The sequence below is a fragment of the Sus scrofa genome, chromosome 2, assembly GCF_000003025.6.
Source record: "Sus scrofa isolate TJ Tabasco breed Duroc chromosome 2, Sscrofa11.1, whole genome shotgun sequence".
NCBI classification, from domain to species: domain Eukaryota; kingdom Metazoa; phylum Chordata; class Mammalia; order Artiodactyla; family Suidae; genus Sus; species Sus scrofa.
The window spans coordinates 147,334,285-147,361,788 of record NC_010444.4 but is presented as its reverse complement, the minus strand read 5'-3'; the positions used below and the strand labels follow the sequence as shown (position 1 = coordinate 147,361,788).

Below are 27,504 nucleotides of genomic sequence, written 5' to 3'. Positions count from 1 at the left end.
ACACACACAAATACCATGTCTTCTTATCCATTCATTGGTCAGTAAGAACTTTTCAGTGACAATGTGAGGACGATTAAGATGATTAATACAGTTTAGATAGAAAATTCTACAGAAGATATTTCTGCCTAAAGAAACTCATAGTACTGTGAAAAGAAAGGGGTATTACTATGTCCACTTTAAAGATAAGAGAGCTGAAGCCCAGAAGGGGTGACTTATAAGTGGCAGAGCCAGCAGGTGAACAGCCAAAGAAGAAAATATCAGGCAGCAGTGCGTCAGAGTGACCAGGGGAGGTGGCTACTTCAGATCAGCACGGGTAGGGGGAGGAGCGTCAGAGATGACCTGCTGAGAGGGTGACATTTAAGCTGGGGCACCGATGCCAAGAAGGAGCCAGCTACGTGAAGATGGGGATAAGAACACACTAGGCAGAGCAACTCTAAGCTGGTGGAAAGATCCTGAAGAGGGGGAAAGCTCAGCCTGTTCGAGAAGAAGATGAGAAAGATCAGAAAGAAGGGTGGAACAGAGCAAGGGAGGAGCAGGAGGTAAAGAGGAGACTGGGGGACAGGCAGGAGCTGGCTTGCAAAAGGCTGGGAGGCTTCAGGTTTATTCTAAGTGTAACAGGAAGCCTCTGGCAGGGTTTAGGGACGAGAGACACGACCCGATGGATGCTTTTAACAGCTCGAGCTACGGCTTGGCAGTTTCTTTCAAAGTTAAACACAGACTTAGTGTCTAACCCAGCAATCCCACTCCTAGGTAAGAGAAATGAAAACTCAGGCTCACTTAAAAATTGGCGTGCAAAGGTTTATAACTGCTTTATTCCGGGAGTCGCCGACACCGGGCAACAACCGCAGTGTCTTTCAGTTGGGGAGCAGATCACCCAGCTGGCACCTCCGCACAGGGGAATGTGAGTCAACAATAAAAATGGACACTACAGTGACACGCGACAGCACAGATGACTCTCAGAGGCACTGGCTGAGTGAAGGGAGCCAGACCCCCATGGCTCCAGCCTGTGTGACTCCGCTTCTGCGACATTCCGGGGAAGGAAACCTGCAGGAGGGAAGACGCAGGAGTGGTGGCCACGGGCTGCGGGTCAGGAAGGAGCGGACTTCAGCAGGGCAGCCTGCCCTGCAGATTGGGGGGGTGTGTGTCAGAACTGTTTTCTCTCTTGACAGTGGCGTGGTTATACTGTCTGCATTTATCCCAATGTAGCGACACCAAAAGGAGCAGATTTTACCGTCTGTTAATAGAAGTAAATACATGCAATGCTCATTTTGCCTGCTGTTCAGAAGGACCAGACTGGAAGGAGGCAGATCAAGTGGGAAATTAGTCAAATCGTGGAGTCTTTAAAAAGTAATTTATTTTATTTTGTATGGAGGGGTAGTTGATTTATAATGTCATGTTAATTTCTACTGAACCACAAAGTGATTCAGATACACACACACACATATTCTTTTTTAAAAATATTCTTTCCCACTGTGGTTTATCATAAGATGCTGAAGACAGTTATGCTCTACGCTGTGCAGTAGGACCTTGCTGTTTATCCATTTGACAGTTCGCATCTGCTAATCCCAGACTTCCAATCCACCTTCTCCCAGCTTGGCAGCCACAGGTCTGTTCTCTACATAGTTTAGGCCCATTCTGCTGGAAGCTGGATTAGGGATAATGTCATATGCTCCCCAGAGCACCCATCCTGCCTTCGTTCACCCTCTAAGAGAACAGTATACACTTTCTGACTGAATGAGTCAAGTTCGTCACGATCATTCCCAGAGACCGTGACGTCGGCTAATTTGTTTCTGCCTCCACCTGACTGTTCTGGCCCCAGGTAAGCCCCACCGTGGGCGTTGCCATCAGCAACACAGGCAAAGGCCCCGTGGGGACTCCAGGTCTCCTCCGTGCTCTGCCAGAGTGGTTAACAGCTCCGCTGGGGACGGAACACGGAGCTCTTCAGTTTGTACCCACTCATTTGAAACAGTATCCTTGAGGTTCCCTGGGCTAAGTGAGGTTCATATAAACCAGGCAGGCCCCACCGGAGAAGCCCTGGAGCTCTTCAGTTTGTACCCACTCATTTGAAACAGTATCCTTGAGGTTCCCTGGGCTAAGTGAGGTTCATATAAACCAGGCAGGCCCCACGGAGAAGCCCTGGAGCTCTTCAGTTTGTACCCACTCATTTGAAACAGTATCCTTGAGGTTCCCTGGGCTAAGTGAGGTTCATATAAACCAGGCAGGCCCCACCGGAGAAGCCCTGACAAGAACCGGGGCACGTAGGCTCAGCGTTTGTTTTTAACCACCTTTTGTCCAGGTGCAACTCAGGAAGTCCAATGATACATTAACAAGAAAAATCCTGTTTATGCCAAAACCCAACCCACCAACCCACCTCACTCTCAGCAGACAGCTCTCCTTCCTTCCTATTGCTTTGCGTGGCGCTGTTAATTCAAAACTTACTTAAGGAGCTCTGAGCAAGTGCAGGTCTTAATGAAATGATTGGACTCAAAATTTAAGGGCTGCTTTCATAGGCTCAGCTTGGAGTTCAAGTCATTTTTGAAAATCAGGTTCTAGACTCGAGCAACCACTTGATTATCTTTCGCCCTCCTAGCAATTAGGAGAGCAAATGACGCGATGGCTAGTTCGATGATGATCTTGAGGGTTCTTGTAATCACTAACATTAGAGGCTGAGTGGTGGGGAGAGGACTCACAGGAATAATCATTCAATATAGAAGTTTTGGAAAAAAGGATTTCAGAAAGGCATAATAAAATCAGGGGTGCCTTCCCCCCGCCAGAGCTATGAGGAAGCTTCTTGAAATAATGCATAAGACCATGCAAGCTCTAATTGCACACATTTAAGCACCTCCTGTGGATCCCACCATGGATTAATTGTACTTGACCTCTGTCCTTGGAGACTGAACCATTGTCTCCCAATCATCATAATTGTTCTTGAGCAAATTTGCTTGATCTGGCAAGAGCCCTGCTACTGACCTAGGCACACAAATCAGAAAGTGGGGCATGATTCTTGGCCACACCCTCTCCCTTATCTCCTACTTCTGTCAACCTCCAAGTCCTATGGATCCACCTCCTAAAAGGTTCTGGAATCTGTCCACTTGTTTCTAGTCGAAGCCACAAGCATCCTCTAACTGAGCCAGGCAGTAGCCTTCTAATTGGTCTTTCTGCTCCTCCCCGCCCCCCACATTATTCTTCTCGCTGTAGCCAGAGCAATCTTTAAGAATCCCAAAGCTCATGGAGCCACTGCCTCATTTTAAATCTTTCAGTTGCTTCTGTTGATTCCCGGGTCAAGTTTGAACTTGTGATATGGCAGAAACAATGGAAGCAAATCGTCCATGTAGTGTCCACACTTCTCAGCTGACTTCAAGGCAGGTGGGACTGTTGGACTGGTTCAGGCCAATGAGCTATGAGTGACAAGTGTCACTGAGCTGAGGCCTTGGCTGATGTGCACCTCACTCTTCCTCTTGGAAGAAGCCTAGGAAGTCCCTGTGTTCTGGATGGCCTGGCTTCAGTTGTCTGGTTTCTTGGTGACTATGTGAGCACAGCCTCTCAGCATTCTGTGCTGAACATGTAATACAGGTGAGAAGTAATTTTTTGGGAGTTCCCTTTGTAGCTCAGCAGGTTACAAATCCAACTGATATCTATGAGGATGCAGGTGCAATCCCTGACCTCACTCAGTGGGTTAAGGATCTGGCGTTGCTGTGAGCTGTGGTGTAGGTCACAAACAAGTCTTGGATCCCAAGTTGCTGTGGCTGTGGTGTAGGCCAGAAGCTGGAGCTTGGATTTGACCCGCTAGCCTCAGAACTTCCATATGCTGCAGGTGTGGTGCTGAAAAGCAAAAGAAAGAAAAAGAGAAAGGAAGGAAGGAAACTTTTTCTTGATGAAACCACTGAAACTTGGGGGCTGTTTGTTACCATAGCATAACCTAGCTCATCCTGACTAATGCAGGAAGGTTTACAAGTGCTCTGTGGTCCATGTTCCACTTGCTTCCTTGGCTTTACTCTCTAAGCTCCAGCTCTAATAGTCTTTTGGTCCTCTGGGTGCAGCACGTTTCCTCATCCTGCTGGTCTTTTGCACACATTTTACTTCTCTTCCCTAAAACACTCTTCCCTCCATGCTTACCTAACTCCTGATCATTCGTCGCATGTTGGCTTAAAATGCACTTGCCAACATTCTACCTAGGTAGGTGGCACATCATACCCTCCCTGCCCCCAACAATTGCCTCTCCTTTGCTCTTTGCATCATTTTTGTCACACACATAATTACTTCTTCTTTTTTTTTGTCTTTTTTTAGGGCCGCACCCGCGGCATATGGAAGTTCCCAGGCTAGGGGTCCAATCAGAGCTGTAGCCGCCAGCCTACACCAGAGCCACAGCAATGCAGGATCTGAGCTGTGTCTGCAACCTACACCACAGCTCATGGCAACATTGGATCCTTAACTCACTGAGCAAGGCCAGGGATCAAACCTGCAACCTCATGGTTCCTAGTCGGTTCATTAACCACTGAGCCACAATGGGAACTCCTATAATTACTTCTTAATGTCATCTTACAATCTTTGAAAGTTGGGACCCTTATCTGTCTTGCATCTTTAGAACTTAGTGCAAGACCTGACACAGCAGGCCCTCAGTGAAAAAATGAGTTGCATCAATGAATATACATTGAGGACAGGGTCACTTCGAAAGGTTTGTTGTCTGAATTTTTTCCTAGTTAGCCTGAGGATGTCCCAAATAGTTTTTCACTCATTTGCTTGTCAAGATAATTTTTTAAAAAGTCTTATTGAAGTAGAGTTGATTTACAATGTTGTGATAATTCCTGCTCTACAACACAGTGATTCAGTGATACATCTACGCACATCCGTTCTTTTTCAGATTCTCTTTCCATATAGATGATCATAGGATATTGGGTAGAGTTCTGTGCTGTGCAAAGCAGACTGTCAAGCTCATTTTAAACAAAGTGCCTGCTCTGTCTTGGGCTAACTTATGAAGTACAAGCCACACAACCTTCATTATGTCCAGAGAAGAGAGACAACTGAGTGTTTAACTGGCTGCTGGAATTTTATGGAAAAAGTAAATTTCTAGCTAAGCTTCATAAAATGAGTGCAGTTGAAGAAGTAGAGAGTTTAGGTGAGTGTACCTGGAATGGGCTTCAGCAAGAGAAAAGGACTATTATTTAGGAGACATAGTAGGAAGACCAGCCTCTCTGGCTTCACCCTCTTTTTCTCCTTGCATTTTTCGTCCCTCCCAACAGCTGAGTAAAGGGTTACAGGGAACCCTGAGAGCTGGGCCGTGTTCTGGTCAAACCATCAACTTCGGCATGCTTTTGCTCTTAGAATGGAAAAACTAGTTCCTTCTTTCCAACTATGCTTCCGTCCTGTTTCACCTCACCTCCTGGATCATACTTTTTGCCTCTCTTATAGCCTGGCACTGCTCACTTTAATGCTCTATGCCTGGTGAGATGGCGCTTCTATTTCAAATAGCTGGAAGATGGAGCTGTATTCCTGCCCAATAAATAGAGTTAAACGATGAAACCTCTCTTTTAAATTTGTGATGACTGCTTCAAGGCAGGGTGAGGCTAACAGCGACAGAATTTAGGGGCTATGGGTTATGTTATTACGCTGGAGAAATAGGTAGATAGCCTAGCATGTGTTCTTTCTTTTTTAAAAAATTAGACTGAAAATTAACAATAGGAGTGGTATGTGCAAAGCTCTGAAGATTTAGAAAATATGAGTCTGCAGAAGAAAGTGAAAATCATGTCACCATCTGGTGATCATTACTGTTAATATTTTGGTATCTATTCTTCTAGTTCTTTTTTTTTTTTTGTCTTTTTGCTATTTCTTGGGCCACTCCTGCGGCATATGGAGGTTCCCAGGCTAGGGGTCCAACCGGAGCTGTAGCCACCGGCCTACACCAGAGCCACAGCAACGCAGGATCCGAGCCGCATCTGCAACCTACACCACAGCTCACGGCAACGCCGGATCCTTAACCCACTGAGCAAGGCCAGGGACCGAACCCGCAACCTCATGGTTCCTAGTCGGATTCGTTAACTGCGCCACGACGGGAACTCCTATTCTTCTAGTTCTTTATGTATTTATATATACACACATGCATTCATAAAGCTATTTTCAAGCAGTTAATTTTGGGGGGGAGGGGGGCTGAGCTTGTGGCAGATAGAAGCTCCCAGGCCAGGTATCCACCCTGTGCCACCACGACAACCCAAGCCGTTGCAGTGATCATGTCAAATCCTTAACCCGCTGTGCCACACGAGAACTTCATCAGACATTTAATTTGTTTTTGAAAAACCGGTAAAAAAACACGTAACACCACTGACTGTATTAACCATTTTTACGTATACAGTTCGGTAGTGTTGATTACATTCACATGCTTGAGAACCAGAACTTCATCTTCTAAATCTGAAACTCTACACCCATTACATTTGTTTTCCTAAATAATAAATCACAGACATCTTTCCATGACACCAGATACCCCATGAAATGGAATATTTTCCTTTAACATTATTTTTAATGGTTAGGCATATTTCCAATACCAAAGTTGTAAAAAACCAAAACCCTTATTGCTGGATATTTAGATTTGATTTTTCACTGCTGTGCATAATGCTATGGTGAACATTTTTGCTTATTTTGTATATATATCTTTGCACACTTGGTTTTCTATCTTTTATTTTTATTTTGTTTTGATTTTTATTTTTTCTATTATAACTGATTTATAATGTTCTGTCGATTTCTGCTGTACAGCAAAGTGACCCAGTCATATATATATGTGTGTACACACACACACACACATTCTTTTTCTCCTTCATGGTCCATCACAAGTGACTGGATTCAGTTCCCTGGGCTACAGAGCAGGATCTCATTGCTTATTCACGCCAATGCTATAGTTTGCATCTACTAACCCCAAACTCCCAGTCCATCCCCCTTGCGTACTTGTTTTACTATTTCCTTCTAATGACCTCTCAGGTGTGGAATTAATGACTCAAAGGAGATGCACATTTTCAACATCCTTGATAAGAGCTTGGGGTTGGGGAGGAGAGACAGCCTCAATCTGATGGGTCAGCAGAATGAACAGGCCCAGCTTCCCACACTCTTGCCACAGATGGGTGTTATTTTCTAGCATCTTTTCTCCCAGGACTTTAGTTTATTCTAAAACAAGCTTCATATCCAACAGGAACTGTTCTCAGGCATCCCTGCAGCACATGTCTAACTCTGAGGCAGCGCGAGTCAGACGTGGGCCTGGTGCTCACGTACCTCTACGAACAGGATGGGGAAAATGCCGACTTTATCTCCTATCTTGCCTTCCGCCCAGTTCTCATCCACCCGGCTGATCACAGTGATGATATCGTCCTGGAAGACAGAAAGTCTCCTGGTCAGCCGTGATTCCCAGTTCTCAGGTGCGCTCGGCGGGCACCAGCTTGTAGTGCAGACGGGGAAAGGGCAAGGAAGTTGACTCCTTCCTGAGTTATGTACAGAATCTCCCACTAAAATGATCTCTCCCCATAAGGGGCAGTATTTGGGTCGCCAAGACCTAAAGAGGAGTAGAAATAATCTGGAGCATCATAGAATCCAACAGGAAAGCATGGAATGTCTCCAGTTTCCCATCACCAGCAGAATCTGGGCTTTGCATTTAAATCAATCTGATGGAGAAATCAAGGTGGAAACCACGGGGACAGAGGCGCTTGGCTGAGCAGAAGGAAGAATGAATTGCATTCTGATTTTGAACTCCTTTCAGAACCTATTCAGTTTGGAATGTATCAAAAAGGTGGCTTTTCATGCATGTTTTTCTTATTATGAAAGGTTAAATGTAGATTCGTAGAAACATTTGGAAATACAGATAAGCAAAACAAAGGATTCTATCACAATATAGATAACTACTGTTCACACCTTGGTTAATATGTTTTTTCCCCAAATTCTTTTCTATGAGAATGAAATAGTCGTAGAGAGAAACACTAATTTTTAAAAACTTTTCCAAAAAAATATATAGGCATACAATAAAGTACATATATTTTAGATGTAAAGCTTGATGAATTTTTAAAATTCAGTATATCTACAAAACCCCTATCTGAAGCAAGAAATAGAAAACATTTCCAGGAGTTCTCGTTGTGGCTCAGTGGTTAACGAATCCGACTAGGAACCATGAGGTTGCGGGTTCGATCCCTGGCCTTGCTCAGTGGGTTCAGGATCTGGTGTTGCCGTGAGCTGTGGTGTAGGTCGCAGACGTGGCGCTTGGATCCTGCGTTGCTGTGGCTCTGGCGTAGGCTGGTGGCCACAATTCCGCTTAGACCCCTAGCCTGGGAACCTCCATATGCCGTGGAGCGGCCCTAGAAATGGCAAAAAGATGACAAAAAAAGAAAAGAAAAGAAAACATTTCCAGCACCCAGGTGGCTTTTCTGTGTTCTTTCCTACCAGCTGGTGAGAGGTCACCACGGCTCTGACTTCACTGTCTACTTTCATTGGGCCTATTTGGTATTTATACAAGGAAAGTCATGCAGGGACACACTGATCTTTCACTTAGTATCATATCGGTGACACGGTTCCATGTCCACACCTGTTTGGCCCTCTGCACCTGAGGACTCAGCTCTGATCCGTCTGATCTCTGCCCTCAGTGATGGAGATGAACCCAGATCGAAATCCACTGCTGCACCCACACCTTTTCTTGGCTTTCTTGACCTTATAGCAGCCTGCAGTTGCACCTGGATAGGTGATTGTTTCCTTAATGCCCGCCACCCCTTTAGACCCCAAACACTGCGTGTGCAGGGCTGCATCTGTTTTGCTCATTGGCGTGTCCCTAACACCTTATACAACAGCTCTCCTTTAGTAGCCACCAATCAATCTGCCTTCCTTCTTTCCTTCCTTCCTTTCTCTCACTCATCTGTATACACACACACCTTTATTTTTAACGCAAGTATAGTTGATGTGGACATACATTGTAGTGTTAATTTCAGGTGTGTAGCACAATGACTCATCTCCATATATAGATATTCTTTTTTGGATTATTTTCCCTTGCAGGTTATTACAAGATACTGAGTAGAGTTCCTTGTGCTCTTTTATATTTTTTTTATTGAGATATAGCTCATAATGTATGTTTCAGGTGTATGACATAAGGAGTCACAATTTTTTTTTTTTGGTTTCAGGGCAGCACTCGTGGCGAATGGAGGTTCCCAGGCTAGGGGTCGAATCAGAGCTGCAGCTGCTGGCCTACACCACAGCCACATCAGCCAGATCTGAGCTATGTCTGCAACCTACACCACAGCTCATGGCAGTGCTAGATCTTTAACCCACTGAGCGAGACCAGGGATCGAGCCTGTGTCCTCATGGATCATAGTTGGGTTTGTTATCACTGAGCCACGATGGGAACTCTTTGATTCACAATTTTTAAGGAGTTAATATTTCTTGAATCCATTCATGCATCAATGAATAAATGACGGTGTGATACTGACCATGCAGAAAACTATAAACTGTGTAGAAAACTCTAAAACTGACTGAGATAGAAAATATTAGGAAAAGGGCAGCTTGGAGACGGGAGAGCTTGAATTTTCTTTGGATATGCTGAGGTTAGGAAGACCTGGAGATCTCCTAGTCCAGGCTCGGCCTTCTACAGCACCCCCCCACCCCCCGCCCCCCGCCAGGGATCAAATCCTCTCTTCTGGGTCCTTTATCGTAATTTCCTATTTGTGTCTGTCCCACCCCCTAGACTGCTGGCTCCGTGAGGAAAGTGACAGTGACTCATCACTGTGTCCGCAGTGGCTGGCCTGGCACGTGGCTGGATTCAGTGGATTAACAAGCAGGTGGGGTAAGTGTCTCAGCATGCAGATTCCCAGAGAGGAGCTGAAAGGCAGATAATGCTTTTCCTGCCTGTGTCCTCCTCCTGCTGCATCCTTAGAGCCCAGTGTCCAATGCCTGGCACAGAGCAGACACTCAATAAATGCTCGTGGGATTGAACTGCCCTCCTCCAGCTGTAGTCAAAGTGTAAAATTTGCAGTTCAGGCATTTCCCCTGTGGTGCAGCAGGTTAAGGATCTGACATTGTCACTGCAGTGCCTTGGGTCACTGCTGTGGCACGGGTTCAGTCCCTGGCCTGGGAACATCCACAAGCTTCGAGTGCAGCCCAAATCAGTAAACAAAGAGAATCTGCCGTTCAGCTGGAGGGGCCTCATTCTGAGTTGCCGAGACAATAACAAAGGTGAGTCTTGCCAAATACCGAGGACAGCCAGGGAATCTGAAGTAAATCTTGTTTTCAGTAGCGATGGAATAAAAATGTTTTACCTAACAAGAGACCTTTCCTGAGCTTTTGTAGCAGTGCCACTTGTATTGCAAGTAGCAAAGAATGAAAATCACCCCAGCTTTTGTTTCTATGAGAGAATCTGAATGTTCAGGGAATAATAAACACTGAATACAGAGACAGAGTCGACCCTCTGTGTCCTGGGGTTCTGCATCCTCGGCATCCAGAGGGTCCTGGAACCAGTCGCCCGTGGATATCGTGGGATGGTTGCAGCCTAGACTTCAGCAGACTTATTACTTGCACATGGTGAAGAATCCTCCCATAAAAAAGAGAGGGGAAAACATTTCAGGGTAACTGATGTGCTTGGAAAATATAACTTGTGATTATTTATGGGTAAAGATGTAATCTGGTTATTGTGTATTTTGAATGCAATGTTTACAACAAACTAGAGTGTTTGGTGTATTTTGAATGCAATGTTTACAACAAACTAGAGTGTTGTCAATATGCAGAATGAGGGAATCAGACCTTGGTCAGGAGGGAACCCTTCAGATACCCACTGGAAAGACAGGAGCAGTCCTTCTGCATAGGATGCTGTCACCTGTGGGTGTAATCGTCTGTCCATGTATCTGTTTCTCCCACTACTCTGCCTGCGGGCAGGTGCTGTGACTCGTGCCTGCTGTGTCCCCAGTGAAGCTCAAAATGCCTATGGGATGAATGCGTGAGGGTGTGGATACTTATTTTTCTCATCACCGTGGAAAAGGTTTGAGATTTCCATCACACTCCTATTCGATTTCTCCGGTGACTTCACTTCCATATAATTTGAACGGTCCATACACATGCCATATAGATGCACACATTTATAATTTATATGTAAACTCTAATTTTTAAACGTTAGCACATACTCAACAAACACTCCAGGTCCGGCCAGTCTTTACGTGGTCACTGGAGGCTTGGGTGCCTGCCCCAAATCTCACCTTGAGGAAGGTCAGGCAGTCCTGGTTCTCGCTCTTGTCCTTGTCGCGTAGGTCGAAGTTGTAGAGGGCCCGGCAGAGAGGGGGTGGCTGGGGCAGCTGCTTGATGACCTCCACAGAGCTGGCGGGGAAGACCCCGCTGACTCCGTTGATCTCCCCCTGGTACCAGTTCTCGTCCAGCTGCCTCCGGAGAAGGATGACGTCTCCCTTATTGAACCTCAGGTCGCCGGGATTCTGCCCTCGGTAGTTGCACACGGCCTTCGCTCGAGGCACCTGCAGTGGCACAGACCAGCATGTACTTGGCTTAGAGGCGGGAGGAAGGAAGGGGTCATATTAATAACGAATTATAGACACTTCCTGTGTGTTGAGTGCTGTATGTGGGTCAACTTAGTTAACTGTTGAGATGTGATCATCTTATTTAACCAGCTCTCTTACTATCTTCAATTCTAAGATGCGATGACCAAGGCGCAGAGTGGCTGGGTAACTCACCTAAGGTGACACAGCGGAGAAATGGCAGATACGAGACTTGAACTCAGACAATCTGATCTTAGAGCCCTGTTCTTAATCACTATGCAGGGAAAAGGATCTTGGACTTGACTCCAACTGTGAATTTGAGTGAGTCCATGATCTTTCCGGGCCCTGAATACTGATTCTGCATTCTGGCTCCACCTCTTCCCTTTTGTGCAACCACGCTCAAATTATTTCATCTCTCTTAGACCACATGCGTTTATAAAATGGGTACTAATATGATATCTAGCTCATCAGGCTCGTTGTGAGGACTACAGAATATTCCTAATGCATTTTGTGTATCCTTGATACACAGTATGTGCTCAGTAAATGACATCTCTTATAATCATTATCTGTAACATCGGGCTACTGATATTTTACCTACTCCTCAGTGTTGACAGGGAGAAAATGGAGGTGAAAACCCACTGAAAGTACAAGTGTTAGGTGAGAACGATGCCGCATAGTTTGTCCTGAGCCTTGTCTAGAAAGTGTAAACCTCACGAGCGTTTGTGTCCTTAGGAGCACAACTGAGACAGAGACAGAAATCAAGCATCACTTTAAAAAATCAGCTAAAGAATCATCATTTGTCAAATCAGTTGTCTAGGTAATTATTTCAGTCAAATGAGTTTTTTTTTTTCCCCTAATTGAAAAGTGTTTCTTCAGAGAGAAATGGCCTCACACTGGTCTTACTTGAAGTCGGTTTGGCAGATGGAAAGTTCTAGTAACATAGGTTTTATAGAAAGCCCTTCAGTGTCACCTGCAAAGATACTGTGTTTTGTGCTTTCCTCAGTCATAAGGTGACAGAGTCCCTTCTTCTGGGGGATGATATGCCTAAGGGGATGTCAAGGAGACATGAATTCAGTTCTTCAGGGACCTTCTGCGTCTGCGGTACTAATTTGAAAAGCAATCTCAAGCAGCTTAGGGGTCGAAACGAGACCTAAACAGCACCCTATTGCTGATGGGGCAGTAGAGCAGTGCTTTTCTGCTGGTCCCTGGATACAGCAAGGAGAACCCCAGGACTTAGGAAACCACAGCAACACAGCCCATCCTTTGGAAACTGGTGGGAAAATGAGCTGGGATGTATGTGGTAGGAGGTTTGACACGCTATTGTGAATAAATGGAATGGTTTGAATAAATTATGATACACCTGTACAATGGAAAACCTGGCAGTCATTAAAATTGACGATGTTGATCTATAATAAATAACACTGAGAGTTACTCGCTGTATGCTGTCAAGTAGAAGAAAGTAAAAAGTTGTATAGACCAGGCTTTCATTATAAATATACACATATATATTTTTAACCTGGAAAATGTTAGATGCCTATACACTAACATGTCAAGAGAGGTTATTTCTAAGTGGTGAGATTTTTGAATGTTAAAAATTGTTTCCCTATGTGCTTTGCATATTTTCTAACTTTTCTGCAGTAAAGTAATGGTGTTATCTATTAAAATTGAATAGTTAAAATAAATGGAGCCAAGGGATGAGAAGTGAAAGATATGGGAGGAATTTAGGAAAAAAATAAGCCAACTGAGTAGGATCAACAAACCATGGAATTACTTTGAGAGAAGCTGCTCCCTTATCTGAGAAATAAGCTGGCAGAAGCAGAATAAGGCAGAGGATTTCTGGGGGATGATCTGAATCTATCAGACTCCCCAGGTTAGATGTGTCAGGGAAGAATAGCTGTCCCTCCCCCTATTCCTTCTCCAAATTTTACATTTTGATATAAATCATTTTTTTTTCTGGGTACAAGAGCCCCTGTCACACATTGGTGACAGTTTTACCAGCCTCTTTGGCAATGCATCTGGCCAATGGGATATATGCAGTTTTAGGAAGTGTCCTTACTGAGAGAGATTGATTTTCTCTTTCTGTCCTCCATTTTGCTGTGTGGAATGCAGACGTGATTGCCGGAGCTCTAGCTGCCGTCTTGAACAATAAGGTTGAGGGTTACATCTAAAAAGGGGGAAAGGCAGTCTGGGTTGCAGAGCTGCCGAGCAAGTCCTAGACTACTTTACTTCCAGACTTTTGTCTGAAAGCTAAATAAACTTCCATCTTGCCGAATACCCTATTATTCTGGATTTATAAAAGAAAAAGAAAGAAAAAGAATGAAGAATGAAAAATAAGGAAAAAGGAGAATCGAAGCCCCTTTGACTGCCTACTAATGATAATATTGGTAGCTAGTATTTATTGAGTGCTTCTTCCTATGCGCTGGTACTATGCTAAGCATACCACAATATATTTTAATTCTCCCAACAACTTGTGATTAGAAGACTGGCCATCAGAGAGGTTAAAAAGTTGCCTAGGTTCACAAAACTATTAAGTGATAGATTTTAGGATTTGAGCTCAAGTCTGACCATCTTTAAGCTCCAGCTCTTAAGCACTCAACCAGTGTTTCTCAAAATGAAGGCTGTAATTTACTTATATTGAAATGCCAGGAGATGTTAAAAATGCGGATTCCTGGACCCCATCCCTGACCTATTTGACCAGCATCTCTCAGAGGGCAGCTCAGGAAGCCGCATTTTCTTTTTCTTTTTTTTTTTTTTTTTTTTTTTTGTCTTTTTGCTATTTCTTGGGCCGCTCCTGCGGCATATGGAGGTTCCCAGGCTAGGGGTCTAATTGGAGCTGTAGCCACTGGCCTAGCCACAGCCACAGCAACGCGGGATCTGAGCTGCGTCTGCAACCTACACCGCAGCTCACAGCAACGCCAGATCATTAACCCACTGAGCAAGGCCAGGGACCGAACCCGCAACCTCATGGTTCCTAGTTGGAGAGTCGTTAACCACTGCGCCACCACGGAAACTCCAGGAAGCCGCATTTTCATCAGTCTCTCTCATCTGTCCAGTTTGAGGCCCCTCGTCTAAGTCATATCTTACTCTAACTAAAATGGGAGTGATGGAATTCTGATGTAGATTTTGTAAATGGCTAAGCTGCTTCTCTCCTTTCTTTTCTGGGACATTCCCTTATGTATGTTAATGACTACTGGGCAAATATATTAAACTAAAACTGCACAAAATGCTTAAATCTCTTTGAAGAGGCACTTGGAAACCCCAAGATGGTACCAGTTGCCTGACAATCTTCTCTCTTCTCCATCTCGCCCCAGTAGAGAATAAGTATTGAGGAAGTGACTTGTAAATTCTGTTTTTAACATGAAGATTCTTTTCATCATTTTCTCTTCATTTCCCCTTTTCTTCTCAGTTCTACATTCATCCTTATAGGAAACACTGGCTTCTGTACTGTAAAGGAAGTGGTGTGAAGGTGGGGAAGGAGAGAGTCTGAAGAGGGGAAGGAAATTAGCATTCCACATGGTATAAGCCATAGAAATTTGTCTGATATTACTGCACGGCGGCACTTTCTATGAACTGCGTCATTCATATCATGTCAAAGTCCTGTGAAGTAGATGGTGTTTTCCCATTTTATTGATGAAGAAGCAGAAGGTCTGAGATGTTTAGTGTCACCAGGCAAGGTTGCACAGCCCATGGACAGTGGCCCCGAGACTGACTTCTGCTCATTTGACCTCAAAGCCCTGATTCTTCTCCTGCCCTCCTTCTCTTTCATCACCCCCCCCATGTCACCTAGTATGTTTTTCCATCATAAAACTCAATTGGGTTGATGCTTTCTAATCAGCATCTGAACAGAGGGTGAATGTAGTCTGCTTGCTGCTTGATGCATTAGCATGAATTATTGAACTCTGGAGCCCTCACACAAAAGTTCAGCACTGAAGAGACTCAGATGGCTGATTCTATCCAGTCCTCAGTGGGTCTCTCGGGACAGTGACTTCAAATTCAACATCAGCCCACCCCTTGTATTGTTGGAAACAGCTTTCACCACCCACACCTGGATTCTGTCTCGACAGGTGCAGGCGGGAGGGGGAGTGGGGGATAAAGTGGGTGTGGAGGTCTCACAGCCAGGTCATGACAAAATTTTTTCCTGGTGTTTTTCAGAAAGCCAGCTAATCCAGTGGAAGCTTGTGTGTTCACATAAAAAGCTTTCTTTTTTTTTTCTGAGATTCAAAAGGGTTAATACTGCTATGCTTTTGTAATTTCTCCATTGATTTGTCAATTCAGTGGGGGTCGAAAGCCATGAGGGCCATGCCTTTGATGGGGATAAAGCAGAGAACCCAGCAATAAAGGAAGAGGGGCATGCAGACACATTAGGAGGACAATTCTGTTGTATTAGTTGTGTGTGTTGGTAGTAAAATGACAGGCATCCTTTCTCTGAGGATTCACCTGTTTGCTCACCATCTTCTCACGGTGAGCCATCCCTCTGATCACACCACATACACCTTGGTATGAGGCCCAGACTGGCCAGTTATATGACTGAGCAGGACCCTGTGAGGGCCTTTCTGGGGACAGACACCTCCTCCCTGCCATGTTCCTGTCTCTTCTTTGCAGAAAAACATTAGACCCTTAAGCCTTCCCTGAGTGCCAGAGAACAAATTTAATTTAAAAAACATGAATTCTTAGAAAAGTACAATCTTCCAAGACTGAACTAAGATGAAATAGAAAAGATGAATGGACCAATCACAAGTATTGAAATTGAAACTGTGATTAAAAAACTTCCAACACAAAAGTCCAGGACCAGATGGCTTCACAGGCAAATTCTGTCAAACATTTAGAGAAGAGCTAACACCTACCCTTCTGAAACTATTCCAAAAAATTGCAGAGGAAGGGACACTCCCAAACTCATTCTATGAGGCCACCATCACCCTGTTACCAAAACCAGACAAAGATACCACACAAAAAAAGAAAACTACAGGCCAGTTTCACTGATGAACATAGATGCAAAAATGCTCAACAAAATACTATCAAACCGAATCCAACAATACATTAAAAGGATTGTAGATCATGATCAAGTGGGATTTACCCAGGGATGCAGGTTCTTCAGTATCTACAAATCCATCAGTGTGATACACCACATTAACAAACTGAAGAATAAAAAACATAATATCCTCTCAATAGACGCCGAAAAAGCCTTTGACAAAATCCAACACCCATTTCTGATAAAAACCCTTCAGAAAATGGGCATAGAGGAAACTATCTCAACATAATAAAGGCCATATATGACAAACCCAGAGCTAACATCATTTGCAATGGTGAAAAGCTGAAAGAATTCCCGCTGAGATCAGGAGCAAGACAAGGATGTCTGCTCTCGCCACTACTCTTCAACATAGTTTCAGAAGTCCTAGCCACAGCAATCAGAGAAGTAAAAGAGATGAAAGGAATCCAAATTGGAAAGGAAGAAGTAAAACTATCCCTATTTGCAGATGACATGATACTATACGTAGAGAATCCTAAAGACTCTACCAGAAACCTGTTAGAGCTCATCCATGAATTTGGCAAAGTTGCAGGATACAAAATTCATACACAGAAATCAACTGCATTTCTATATACTAACAACAAAAGATCAGAAAGAGAAATTAGGGAAGCAATCCCATTTACCATCACATCCAAAAGAATAAAATACCTAGGAATAAGCCTACCTAAAGAGACAAAAGCCCTGTCTTCTGAAAACTATAAGACACTGATGAAGAAATCAAAGATGATACAAAGAGATGGAAAGACATACTATGCTCTTGGATGGAAGAGTCAATATTATCAAAATGACTATACTACCCAAGGCAATCGACAGATTCAGTGCAATCTCCCTCAAATTAAGAGGACATTTTTCACAGAAGCAGAACAAAATATTTTAAAGTTTGTTTGGAAGCACATAAGACCCAGAATAGCCAAAGACATCCTGAAAAAGAAAAATGGAGCTGGAGGAATCAGGCTCCCAGACTTCAGACTATACTACAAAGCAGCAGTCATCAAAACCATATGGTAATGGCACAAAGACAGACACTAATCAGTGGAACAGGATAGAAAGCCCAGAATTAAACCACGCACCTACAGCCAACTCATCTATGACAAAGGAGGCAGGAATATACAATAGAGAAAAGACAGCCTGTTCAACAAGTGGTGCTGGGAAAACTGGACAGCCACATGCAAAAGAATGAAATTAGAACACTCCCTAACACCATACACAAAAGAAACTCAAAATGGATTAAAGACCTAGACATAAGACCGATACTATAACACTCTAGAGGAAAACATAGGCCACTCTCTGACATAAATGATAGCAACATCTTCTCAGAGCCACCTCTTAGAGTAATGACAGTAAAAACAAACTAAACAAATGGGACCTAATCAAACTGAAAAGTTTCTGCACAGCAAAGGAAACCCTAAACAAAACGAAAGACAACCCATGGAATGGAAGAAAATATCTGCAAATGAATTGACTGACAAGGGATTAATCTCCAAAATCTATAAACACCTCCTATGCTCAATACCAAAAAAACAAACATCCCCATCAAAAATGGGCAGAAGATCTAAACAGACAATTCTCCCAAGAAGACATACAGGTGGCCAAAAAACACATGAAAAGATGTTCAACATCATTCATCATTAGAGAAATGCAAATCAAAACCACTCCGAGGTACCACCTTACACCAGCCAGAATGGCCATCATCAGAATGTCTACAAACAATAAGTGCTAGAGAGGGTGTGGAGAAAAAGGAACCCTATTATCCTGTTGGTGGGAATGTAAACTGGTGCAACCACTGTGGAAAACAGTATGGAGATTCCTCAGAAAACTAAAACTAGAACTACCATTTGACCAGCAGTCCCACTCCTGGGCATCTCTCCAGAGAAAGCCATGACTCAAAAAGACACATGTACTCCAATGTCCATTGCAGCACTATTTGCAATAGCCAAGACAAGGAAACACCTAAATGTCCATCGACAGAGTAGTGGATCAAGAAGATGTGGTACATATGCACAATGGAATATTACTCAGCAATTAAAAGGAACAAAATAATGGCATTTTTAGCAACATGAATGGACCTAGAAGTTATCATGCTAAGTGAAGTCAGTCAATGAGACATTAACATCAAATGCTATCACTGACATGTGGATCTAAAAAAAGGACACAATGAACTTCTTTGCAGAACGGACACTGACTCACTGTCAAAGGAGACAGTTTGTGTGTGGGGGGAATGCGCTGGGCGTGTGGGATTGAAATCCTATAAAATTGGATTGTGATGATCATTGCACAACTATAAATGTAATAAATTCATTGAGTAATTAAAACAACTTTAAAAGAAAAACATGAGAAAATGCAGAAACAAAACCAAACAAGATAAAATAATAATTTAGTCATAATACAAAGTCTATGACCTTTAGTTCCTCGCCAATGGCTACAGTATCTATTACATAGTTAATATTCTGAGGAGTTCCCATCGTGGCTCAGTGGGTAGCAGACTTGACTAGGATCCATGAGGATGCGGGTTAGATCCCTGGCCTCGCTCAGTGGGTTAAGGATCTAGCGTTGCCATGAGTTGTGGTGTAGGTTGCAGACTCAGCTTGGTTTTGATGTTGCTGTGGCTGTGGGGTAGGCCAGCAGCTGTAGCTTCAATGGACCCCTAGCCTGCGAACCTCTATATTCCATGAGTGTGGGCCTTAAAAGCCAGAAAAAAAAAAAAGACCAAAAAAAGATAATATTCTGAGCCATATCCTTGAGTTGTTTTACAGATACTAAAACCTGCACCAGGTGAAAAAGTTAACTGCATGCTGACCACATATAAGTAAGTCCCAGAAATGTTGCTAATGTTAACTCCCAAATTCCAGCTGGCTCATCTCCAACAACCAGTCAGAAAAATGTTCATGAGCTGATCAGGCACCCTGTAGCCTTCCCCCTCACCTTGCCTTTAAAAACCTTTCCCTGAAGTCCACAAGAAGTCTGAGTCTTTTGAGCATCAGCTGCCCATTCTCCTTGCTTCACCTTGGGATAAATGCTGCACTTTCCTTCACCACAACCTGAGGTCAGTAGATTGGCTTTACTGTGTGTGGGTGAGTGGACCCACATCTGGCTCAGTAACAGAGTGCCTAAATCCTCCTGGCAGAGTGCCTGGTACAGAGCAGGCATGTGCCCCAAATAGAGCCAGTTACAATTTCTTTGATGTTTCATATGTGGACACAATAAGAGAGTGTTTCTTTTGGACCATAAGCCTTGAGGTGGTAAGCCTTGGATTACCAGCAGTCCTATTTCCCAGCCAGTAGGCCCACTTTCCTGAATGAAGCTGCAGAAGACAGAAGAACTAGTGATATCATGAGATCACTAAGATAAATAGACAGAACCTTGGCAATAAAATTTGAATGCCTGCATCTAGCTGTGCCAAAAGGATACACTGTTAAATGAGATCATATTCTCAATGTGTTCTTTATTCCCTAAACTGCTTGGAGTTATTTTCTGACCCCTAAAACTGAAAACGTCCTGATTAATACATATTAAAAACCCAGAAACAACAAAACTGCATAACAGCAAGATATCCAAATAGCCAAATTCAGAAACAGCAGGAGATCTCACTGCCAATGAGTTCTGAGCTTATTTCCAATTGGAAAATAAAGAAGGAGGCAGGTGGGCTAATAACAGGGTAAGAGAAAAGGACCCAGGTGGAGCAGAGTCCCCTCAGTCATGCAGACAGGGGAAAAGGCTGTGCCGGGGTGAGTGTTCAGCCTGCTCCTGTGTAGTGAGCTCTTCCCTCTGCATGAATGACATTTCCCACTTGTTTATAAAGAGGTTGGCCTGGTCCTCTATTCCAGCATCAGATAGGGCCAAAACCAACATGCTGAGCACACTGCTTACCTCCCTGAGCTGCTCATGAGATGGTTGATCACAGGAGCATAGAGCCAAGAGAGAATAGCCTGGCCTTTGGCTCAGGTTATCATCCACCAAGCTATGAATTCATGGCTAGAGAATTTAGGATTTGTGTCTGAAACACCTCTGTAGCTCTATCTCTGAGACCTGGATACAAGCAGGTGTTTAATAAATGCTCAGTGAATGAAGGAATTTGTGAATCAATCAAGAAACATTCAAGAATTGCCATTTTGGGGAAAAGAATGCATATAATATTAATAAATATGAACTATGACTGATATGAATTATTTGAAAGCAGAGCTATTGGCATAAGCTGGGAAATTAAAAAGGAGAATTTGGGTCATATTTTCCAAATTGCCCTGAACTTTAACGGTTTGATGCTACACATACTCAAAAAGGGTTCCCTACTCAAATAAGCTCAGGAAGCACTGCATTGAGCCAAGTCACAAGTTTCTCCTCTGACAGGTTCCTCAGAAGCTTTACTCCACTAATGTGACTTTATATCTGCCTCTGGACCACTTTGCAGGATTAGCAGATCAGGCCTTGGGGAGGCTGGATGAGATAAATGTGACTTTCCCTGTGATCTCCTGGTGAGACAAAGGGTCCACTAACTGTCCTGGTTCCTAAATTCTGGTCTCTGCTCAGCCAACTGAGCCATCTTGCCTCTCTCCCTCATGGTGACAGTCCTTTAGGAGCAGTTACTGGGGGCAAGGGAGCATATGTTAGAACGTGCTGGCTGGCCCTTGTGCACATTTCTCTAATGAGCAGGGAGAACCCCCCTGGCATCCACTGAACAGGGTCAGATCTGTCTGGCTTTGACAAATCCTGGACCACCTGCCACTTGGGGGCTTGAGATCACCAGGAGGTTCAGGGTACTGTGATCTTCTTAAATGGAAACACCTGCATCTGCGCATCCAAATTTGAGGCCAGGCTTATGGTATGTAGTACTATGTGAGTTTCTTTTCTTCCTAGAGAACGTTACTTGTTCAGTGATGGTGCCAGTGTGCAGTAGAGCACAGAGTCTCTGCACAGAGTATTGGTTTGCATTCTGGCTTTTGTAACTTTGGCTCAGTCATACTTAGTCTTCCAGATTCTTGGTTTGGATCACCCACAAATCGGGGCTAATACTAGCATTTATTTGTGTGGTGAACTCAGCAAGCCCATGTTATCCAAACCCTGCAGATACAGTGGAATTTTGGTCCCTGACCATTTCTGACTTTAACCTGTATCCTTTCACTGTAATAAACCGTAACTGTGAGTCTAAGAGCTTTGCTGCGTTCTGTGTTCCGGGGACTTCTGAACACACTGTCTCATGGGTTTGTTCATAGGACTAATGAGATAAATCACACAGAACAGTTAGTAAAACTCTTGGCAAATAGTAAGTATTAAATAAATAAGGATGCTTAGTGATTTGGCCCAAAGGAGAGGAGAAGGGAGTAATGAGTTTGCTGTTTTACCTCCTGAACTGACTTTTCCAGCCCTACTTGTTATTTGCTCTTTCTTTCCATAAGTATTTTTGAGTTTCAACCATGCCAGGCATTGTCTAGTTGGGGGGGGATACAAAAAGTAAACATATTGAATTTATATAAAAATATATAAATTACTATTATATAAAAATTTTAAATAAATATAACAAATATACAAAAATGATATATCTATCCATATATCTATATATATAAAATTACAAGTTGGAGGGCACCAGGGAGGGGAGAGACACTGAGCGCTGGGAGGAAAAGCACTGTAAGGAAGGTTCTTACTATTGGCCCTTTATCTGCATCCAAAAGCCTCTTTCATGACCTTCATCACACGTGATCCTCCTCCTTCTCTCCCTCAGCCTCTGTCTCTACCTCTCCTCTTCTAGCCCAGGCCAGAGAGCTGAAACAGCACGTTTTCCTTCTTTATCCAGCTCCTGCCACCTGAGTCAGTGGGCCCAGCATTCCTTCCTCTCTCCCTTAATCAAATATTAATCAGGCACCCAAAATACTCCATGCTTCTTTCCCTTGGTGTTTCCTGCCTCCTCCCTGAGTTCTCAGGGGTCTTGTAGCAGGAAAAAGGGTGAAGAAGCAGCAATTTACACCAGGGGGCAGAGAAAGAACCACTCATGACCAGCAGCCCATTTCCAGGGTCACCATCAATGTGCTTTTGTTTTTTCCTTCCAGACATTTCTCTGAGATTACTTTGGAGTTGTATTATTTCCTTATCATAGGAAGTGATCCCAGGCATGGTCGTAGCCACATCCCAGGCTCCTGACATAAGCTGGTTTGTTTGTTTGTTTGTTTATTTATGGCTGCATCTACAGCAAATGGAAATTCTAAGGCTAGGGGTCAAATCAGAGCTGCAGCTGCCAGCCTACACCACAGCTCATGGCAATGCAAGATCCTTAACCCACTGAGTGAGGCCAGGGATTGAGCCCTCATCCTCATGGATACTAGTTGGATTCATTTCCTCTCCACCACAATGGGAACTCCTAACTGCTTTTTAATGCATAGCTTGGGGTTGCTTTTGAGAAGAGTAGGGGGCTGGGTCCCAGAAATGTTTAATGGGAGTGCACTGAATTCTGCAGGGAGCCAAAGATTTTGTTTGCCATCTGTTCCCCCAGGAGAGCACAGGGCCCCTGTGAGTGGGATGGAGGTGTGTGGGAGCTTGAGGGACAGAGAGAGGGGCCGTCTCACTCATCCTGGGGGGTGGTTCTGCTCCCTTCCACTTTCTCCACCACCAGAATGAGCCTTTCCTGCAGGCGTGGCACGTGTTGGATGAGTCTCTTTCCATAAGGTTTGAGAAACGGCCAAATCCACCATGCAGAGGGAGGAGAGATGAGTCAAATGACCCTCCCACCATCCAAACCTCTGCTGCGTTAGGGGAAAAAAAAAGCTCTGATCACATACACGCTGGCTTTCTCCCCCAAATCATTTCTCTTTTTTACCTCCATGTGGAGATTTCTGGAGCCGAAGAGGAATGATCAGTGACAACATGACCCAGGCAAACTGCAGAACTTTTCTAATGATGGGGCTGTTGGGCCTGGGGCCTGGAGGTGGCATATGATGTACAGATTTGGGTTCCTGAGGCACTGAACCTCTCTGGGCCTCAGTTTTGTCAGCTTCAAAGCAAAGATAGGTTTTACCATTCCTTTCTATGTTAATGATAATGGGATATGAAGTCAATGATCAAAGCTCCAGGAATAGCTTTACAATATGCCTGAAATAAGAGTGAGAATGAGACAAAAATCAAATTGGCAAAATGTCGATAAATGTTGACATTGGAGTTGTGGGTAGAGGGCAGTTTATTCCACTTCTCTGCTCCTGTGTATGTGGCTTTCCTTAGAGTGGCTGATGAGTGGAGGTGCCACCACAGGACAGGCTGTGGTAAGGAGAAGGGACATGCGTGCTCCACACCCAAGGGAAAAGGGACTCAGGAGAGAGAAGTCCTAGTGGCCCAGCTTGTCCTCTCTTGGCCAAGAGTTACATCTGGATTTCAAATGCTTTACTTCTTCATTAGGCCCCCTCCTCCCAGACTTCGTGTTTGTACTTTTATTTGGTGATACCCACAGAAAAGGTCTGCACGACCCTTGCTGGAGACACAAAGTCCTGGGAAGTTAGAATTCTTCCTGTGGGTGTCCTTGAGATGGGACTCTCACCACCAGAATCCCCTGCAAATACGCAGTTGTGTTTACCTCTTTGAAATCATGACTCAGAGCATCCCTCTCCTTTCCACCATATGGAACAGATGCCACCTTAGTGGAGAAGTACCCTGCCCGCCTATGGAGCTGGACCCCGTGTTAGGAGTGAGTGGTTCTACATCAGAGAGATGCCAAAGACCCACAGGTCACCTGTCACACTGGGCATAAGATCATTGCAGTGGAAAGCTTGAATTTCTAGAAACCCTCTGAAAGTCCCTGAGAAATGGAAACCATTTCCCAGAATTAAGCCATAAAAGTGTCCCATCAGCTGTTTGCAATCACATTCCACACTAAGACAAAGCCAGTAGTCCTCTAGGAATATGAGATATTACTAGAATATTTGGACAGCTTTTTCCATAAAGTGTTATCCAGCTGTATGTCAGTATTTTTGGCATTGCCTCTGAGTCTTCTGCATCATTGTCCTCAGAAGCCTTTGCTGCATCCCCCACAAGGTTGACTGAGCCTCCTTTTTGGTGAGCCACTGCACCCTGCACTTCCCCTGTCACAGCGCTCATCACCTAGTATCACAGTTGCTCGTATACTTACCTACTTGTCCACCAGGCTTGAACTCTGCAGCCACAGGGCTATGAACAGTCCATCTTTATACCATCCACACCTGGCAAAGCAATGCCGTCTACTTGCTCATGCAACAAAATGTAATAAACGCCTACAATACACCAGACAGACACAATCTCTGCCTTTATGGGACTTATATTCTAGCAGCATCTCCTAAGTACTCAATAAGTACTTATTGAATGTATGAATGAATGAGTGACTATTAAACCACACCATGCCACTTAAAGCCAATCCCAACTTTGATATTTTGCCACTTCTGCTCCTCACATAAAATTCTATCAGGCCCAACTAGTTGTTTTTCCAGGATTGGGGAGTATCCAAGCATGCTAGCTACAGATAAAAATTGTATTTTTCTAGGTCATCCCTTAAAAAGGCCCTGTTTCTTGAAATGTGCTCTGAGCTATGTCTGTATCACCATTTTGCCAGTGGTACCTGCTTTGGAGATGCCTGCTGTTGAAGACTTTTGCTTACCCACATGTCCTCTTCATCAAGTGTATAATCTCTACTTTAGGAAGCCATGATGAGTGGCAAAAAATGCCAGCTGGCAGTGCCAGGAAAGGGAACAGAAGGAAGCAAGGAGGTATCTTTTTCTGCCTATTCAGAGCATGGAAATCCAATTTATTGCTGGCCACACGAGCCAAAGAAAGCAGCTCCCAGCAACTGAGGTCTGAGAGGCTCCAATCCATGTCTGTGTTCTGGGTGTCACTGGCACTCCTCAGGCACGTCTGGGGATGGCTTGGCAGGAAAGAGTGGCCCTCCTGTTCTCTTTCCTGAGGGCTGGCTTTGGGTGGGCCTGTTTCTCACTCTGTGAAAAAGCTTTTTTGTTGTGGATTGACATTCCTTCATCATTGCTGCCCGAAGCTTCCTCTCCCCATTCCTTCCGTCCTCCCTTAGTGGTTAACCAGCTGCCCATCAAAGGAATAAAAAAGGCTCTGAGTTGTAGTGTTTGCCAATTTCCCTAGTGTAAATACTGCTACCTGGGATACCACAGTGACATTGCCAAATATGGAGTGAGGAAGGCATTATTGCCTTTCATGGGTCCCTCGGGGCCGGGTCTGACACCACCACACAGCTCCCTGTCTACTTCACCAGAGGTGAGGGGTTGCTCCAGACCAGGAGAGCTGTCTTTTGACAGCTGGGACCTAGGATACGGTGTGTGAAGTATCTCTGCGTCTGTTGGGTTGTTGGCATCTAACCTCAGCACTGGATAGTAGGAATTATTATGTCTCTTTGGGGAAGAAGATGTGGAGGCACAGGAAGCTAGGATGTGCCCCAGCTCAGAGAACTGGGATTTGCTCAGTCCCCATCTCTCTACTCTTAGCCCTCCTTGTTCTCCTCCCACACTGGGCACAGCAGCCCACCAATGCCTTATGCGTGCTTAATCCTTATGTTCCTCTAGAATGCCCTTTCAGCCTTCTGCCCTCTTCCTTTCATGCCCAATCGCTACTTGTCTTATGTCCTTGAATGTCAGGTCAAGATCAGTGATGTACTTTTTTTATGACACTCTCTAGTACCACCCCCATTGTGATATTTGTCACATGGTGTTGAAATGGCTTATTTATGGGTCTGCTTCCTCCACCAGACTGTCCACTTGGTGAGGGTAGAAATTTGTATCTAGCACACCACTGATCTGAGTGCCAAACACGTGTCTGCCCCAGGTTGATGAATCCATGAACGATGGTCTCCTCAAATTCACAGAATGCTTTGTTTTCTACACAGTTTCCTATCAGGACCCCCAAGAATCCATTTCCTCATAGGTTGGTTGAGATTTTCTCAGGACCCCGGAGAGGTTTCTGCTAGAATGCACAGCCAGACAACGACCCCATTGCCGTGCCAGTGGCAGCTGCTCCCTCCCCTGCCTTGCCATGGCCCCTCCAGGTTTTGCTGAGTGTCACAGAAGCAAGCTGAGAAACCTGTTTGGTGTGCTCGGAAATGTGCTCATTACACACATGCTGAGACAAAGACACAGACAGGAAGGAGGCTCCAGCCAGAAGCACCTGCAGCTCTGGGAAAGGAGGAATGTTGAGGAATATTCTGGAACCAGCCTGTCCTATAATTGCAAGACCAAGCCTTCTGGATTAGCATTGGTTCCCTCGATTTCCCTCTGAGAGGCAGGAAAGGGCCAGGGCTGCTTGCATGCTGGGACCTGCTGACCTTTTTGCGTCACAGAGCCTCATACATACCTGCGGTACTCATCTCAAGCATTAATCATTCTCTGTAAATGAAGGTGGCTGCCACTGACAGCAGGTGGGGGTGGTCTGGCACATGTGAGTGGCTTCCCTGTTATTACATGAGCCTGCCCAGGAGCACAAACCTCAGGATGTTCATCTTTGTTCTTGGGCATACATGAGGAAAAAACAATGTAACAGTCATAGAGGATCTCATGATGCCTCAGGAAGCATTGCCTCCAAGGAACTGTCTGTGATGGTAGAAAGGTGCTCTTCTGGACCGTCTGATACAGTAGCCACCAGCCACACATGCTTGCTGAGCACCTGCTATGTGAGCAATGCAATGCAGGAACTGGATTTTAAGATTTTATTTATTTTCAGTTAATGTAATGTAGATAGCCACCGGTGGCTAGTGGCTGGACAGCCCCCAGCTCCAGATCTAACAGTTATAAGAAACACAGAGCACTGAAGAACATACTAAATGACACAACAGAGCTGTAATAAGAAAAATTCAGAAAGCAGGAAATTGTAAGACAAGTGACTCAATTCCTCTAATGAATACATTGCAAGGAATAAAAGACAAGGAAGTGAGTGTCTGTGTGTGTGTGTGAGAGAGAGAGAGAGAGAGAGAAAGTGAAACATTAAAAGACACTGAAGAAGCATATCAATCAAGTGAAACGTGGACAGTGG

At 44.4% G+C, this 27,504-nt stretch overlaps 1 protein-coding gene across 1 annotated transcript in view; it reads right to left on the bottom strand.

Annotated features, from left to right (window-relative positions):
• SH3RF2 (SH3 domain containing ring finger 2) overlaps positions 1-27,504 on the bottom strand; it is a 122,830-nt gene that overhangs the window by 51,363 nt on the left and 43,963 nt on the right. The window contains 2 exon segments of the mRNA XM_021084960.1: positions 7,255-7,350; positions 11,199-11,468. Of these exon segments, the coding sequence (XP_020940619.1) occupies positions 7,255-7,350; positions 11,199-11,468 (366 nt within the window).